Source organism: Molossus molossus, unplaced genomic scaffold (genome assembly GCF_014108415.1).
Source record: "Molossus molossus isolate mMolMol1 unplaced genomic scaffold, mMolMol1.p scaffold_m16_p_4, whole genome shotgun sequence".
Lineage (NCBI taxonomy): Eukaryota > Metazoa > Chordata > Mammalia > Chiroptera > Molossidae > Molossus > Molossus molossus.
This window is the reverse complement of record NW_023425377.1, coordinates 841386-843628: the sequence shown is the minus strand read 5'-3', so window position 1 is coordinate 843628 and position 2243 is coordinate 841386. Positions and strand designations below refer to the sequence as shown.

The 2243-nt window shown below is 64.9% G+C and overlaps 1 protein-coding gene across 1 annotated transcript; it reads left to right on the top strand.

Annotated features, from left to right (window-relative positions):
* The first annotated feature begins 333 nt into the window (after positions 1–333).
* Positions 334–1771, top strand: PSMG3 (proteasome assembly chaperone 3). Its single transcript, XM_036241193.1, has 2 exons — positions 334–572; positions 1078–1771. Exons 1-2 carry the CDS (start codon positions 357–359, stop codon positions 1228–1230), a joined length of 369 nt encoding a protein of 122 aa, XP_036097086.1. The 5' UTR covers positions 334–356; the 3' UTR covers positions 1231–1771.
* Positions 1772–2243: the final 472 nt, after the last annotated feature.

Below are 2243 nucleotides of genomic sequence, written 5' to 3'. Positions count from 1 at the left end.
CGCAGGACAGAGCGCCCCGTGGGTGCGCTCCGGCCCCGCCCTGCTGGCCCGCGGAGCCCGCCCCCGCCAGCGGCCGTGCAGCCCCGACGGCGCCGGAGGGTGAGCGGCCGGGGCGCAGGACGGCCGGCGAGCGCGTGGCGGTGCCGCCCCGGGAGGGAGGCCTGGAGCCGGGCCTGTCGCGTGGACGCGCGTGTCGGCCCCGAGCGCGGAGGGCGCAGGCGGAGCCCGCCGGGCACGGGCGCCCCGTTCCTACTCCGGGGGGCGCGGTGTGCGGGGCCCCGAGGCGGCGCCGACGCTGACGGACTCGCCCCCTCCCTCCGCCCCGCCTGCCTGGCGCTCGCTGAAGACGCGCGGCCATGGAGGGCAAGCCCTTGGTGACGTCCAGACAGAGGACGGAAGTGGTGTGCGGGGTCCCCACGCAGGTGGTCTGCACGGCCTTCAGCAGCCACATCCTGGTGGTGGTCACCCAGTTCGGCAAGATGGGCACCCTGGTCGCCCTGGAGCCCAGCGCCGTGGCCAGCGACGTCAGCAAGCCCGTGCTCACCACCCGAGTCCTCCTCGGGCAGGACGAGGTAACGCGGTTGGAGGAGCCCCGGGGGCAGAACCCGGCTGGGCCAGAGCTTGTCAACACAGACAGGGAGCGTCTGGCAGGCGGCACCCCCACCCCCAGGGCCCTGGCATGTCCCGGGCCTCCGCGGGTGTGAGGACCCGCCCGCGCTGGGTGGCGCCTCCCCAGCCCCTCGGCCTGTTATCGGGCCGACTAGGGGGTGTCGGGTGTGCAGTGCGGGCCTCCCCCCCAGTCTGACATGGTCATGATGCGGGACCGCTGCGTTCCGGAAAGTTCCCCCGAGACGTGACAGTCCTGCCTGCAGACAGCCAGGCGAGGCAGGAGCCAGGGAGCCGAGGACACCGAGTGGAGGAAGCCCGCTGAACGGAGTCACCTCACCTCGCACTTCTCAGGGGTGACTTAATGGTGCTGCGGGGCCAGTCTGGGTTCCTGGGAAGTGCTTAAGTAGGGCACCAAGGAAAAGCCAAACAAAACAGGTTTCAAGTGGTTTTCTCCCCTTCCTTCCCCAGCCTCTCATCCACGTCTTCGCGAAGAACCTGGTGACGTTTGTGTCTCAGGAAGCTGGCAACAGGGCGGTCCTGCTTGCCGTGGCCACGAAGGACAGGAGCATGGAGGGGCTGAAGGCCTTGAAGGAGGTGATTCAGGGGTGCCAGGTGTGGTGAGCCTGGAGCAGCAGCCCCGCTGCCGCCCAGCAGGGCCCAGCGGGGACTCGGACTCCCTCCATGGGAGGACCCCCGTCAGCCGGCAGGAGGGGCTTTCTCTGGCTCCAGCCCTGGGAGCCAGAGGAGAGGCGCTCGACTCCCGCAGACTTCTGTTTGGCTTCTGACACTGTCCGTGGGCGGAGGCGAACGGTGGAGTGGGAGGATCCTGAGTGGTTCTCACCAGGCTCCACGTGGTTATGTTCAAGAATTGAAACACTGTCATTGGCCTTCAATGTATATATAGTTTCAGCTATTGGAGAAAAGTATTTTTATATTAAAAACAAGTGCATATCCCGGCTGGTGTGGCTCAGTGATTGTCGTCCCGTGCAGCGACAATGTGCTGGTTTAAGTCCCAGTCAGGGCCCCTGCCCAGATTTCAGGAGGCAGCCAATTAATGTTTCTCTCTCTCCCCCCTCCCTTTCTCTCTATCTAAAAATATCAATAAAAACATGTTCATTTGTTTTTAAAAAGTGCATAACCCAAACTACTCCACCATCCTTAACGACACGGAGAACTTGAGTGGGAGGAAACCTTGTGTGGCAAATACAGGCTCCACGCACTCATCTTGCTTCTCCTGTGGCTCCTCTGAGCTGCTGGGAGCTGGCTGGGCCGGGAGCACAGACCCCATCCTCAGGAGCCCTGTCCTGGAAAGCTGGGAGCAGGGGCATGTCACCCCACAGGCACAGGACCAGCCAGGCGAGGGGCCCATGGTGCGGACCAGGTGGGGACTGCCCGGGGAAGGTGCCCAGGGACGGAGCTGTGCATGTGGGAGAAGGGCGTTTCCCATGAAGGCAGGGAGGTAGGCTGGCGAGGCGAGCGATGCCACCATCAGACCAGGGTGTCCGGGCTGGCTGAACAGGACACCAAGGGGAGGCAGACAGCAGAGGGCCTTCTGTGCTGTGCTGAGGCCCTGGACTTGGCCTTGAGCTCGGGAGGAGCTGCTGAAGGGTTGCAGGTCAGGTCGGGTTTGTGCT

Excerpts from the sequence above, each read along its gene's own strand:
- PSMG3 (XM_036241193.1), top strand. The coding sequence starts at position 357 with ATGGAGGGCAAGCCCTTGGTGACGTCCAGACAGAGGACGGAAGTGGTG. Across the intron at positions 573-1,077 it reads TCCTCCTCGGGCAGGACGAG|CCTCTCATCCACGTCTTCGC; the intron begins GTAACGCGGTTG and ends TTCCTTCCCCAG.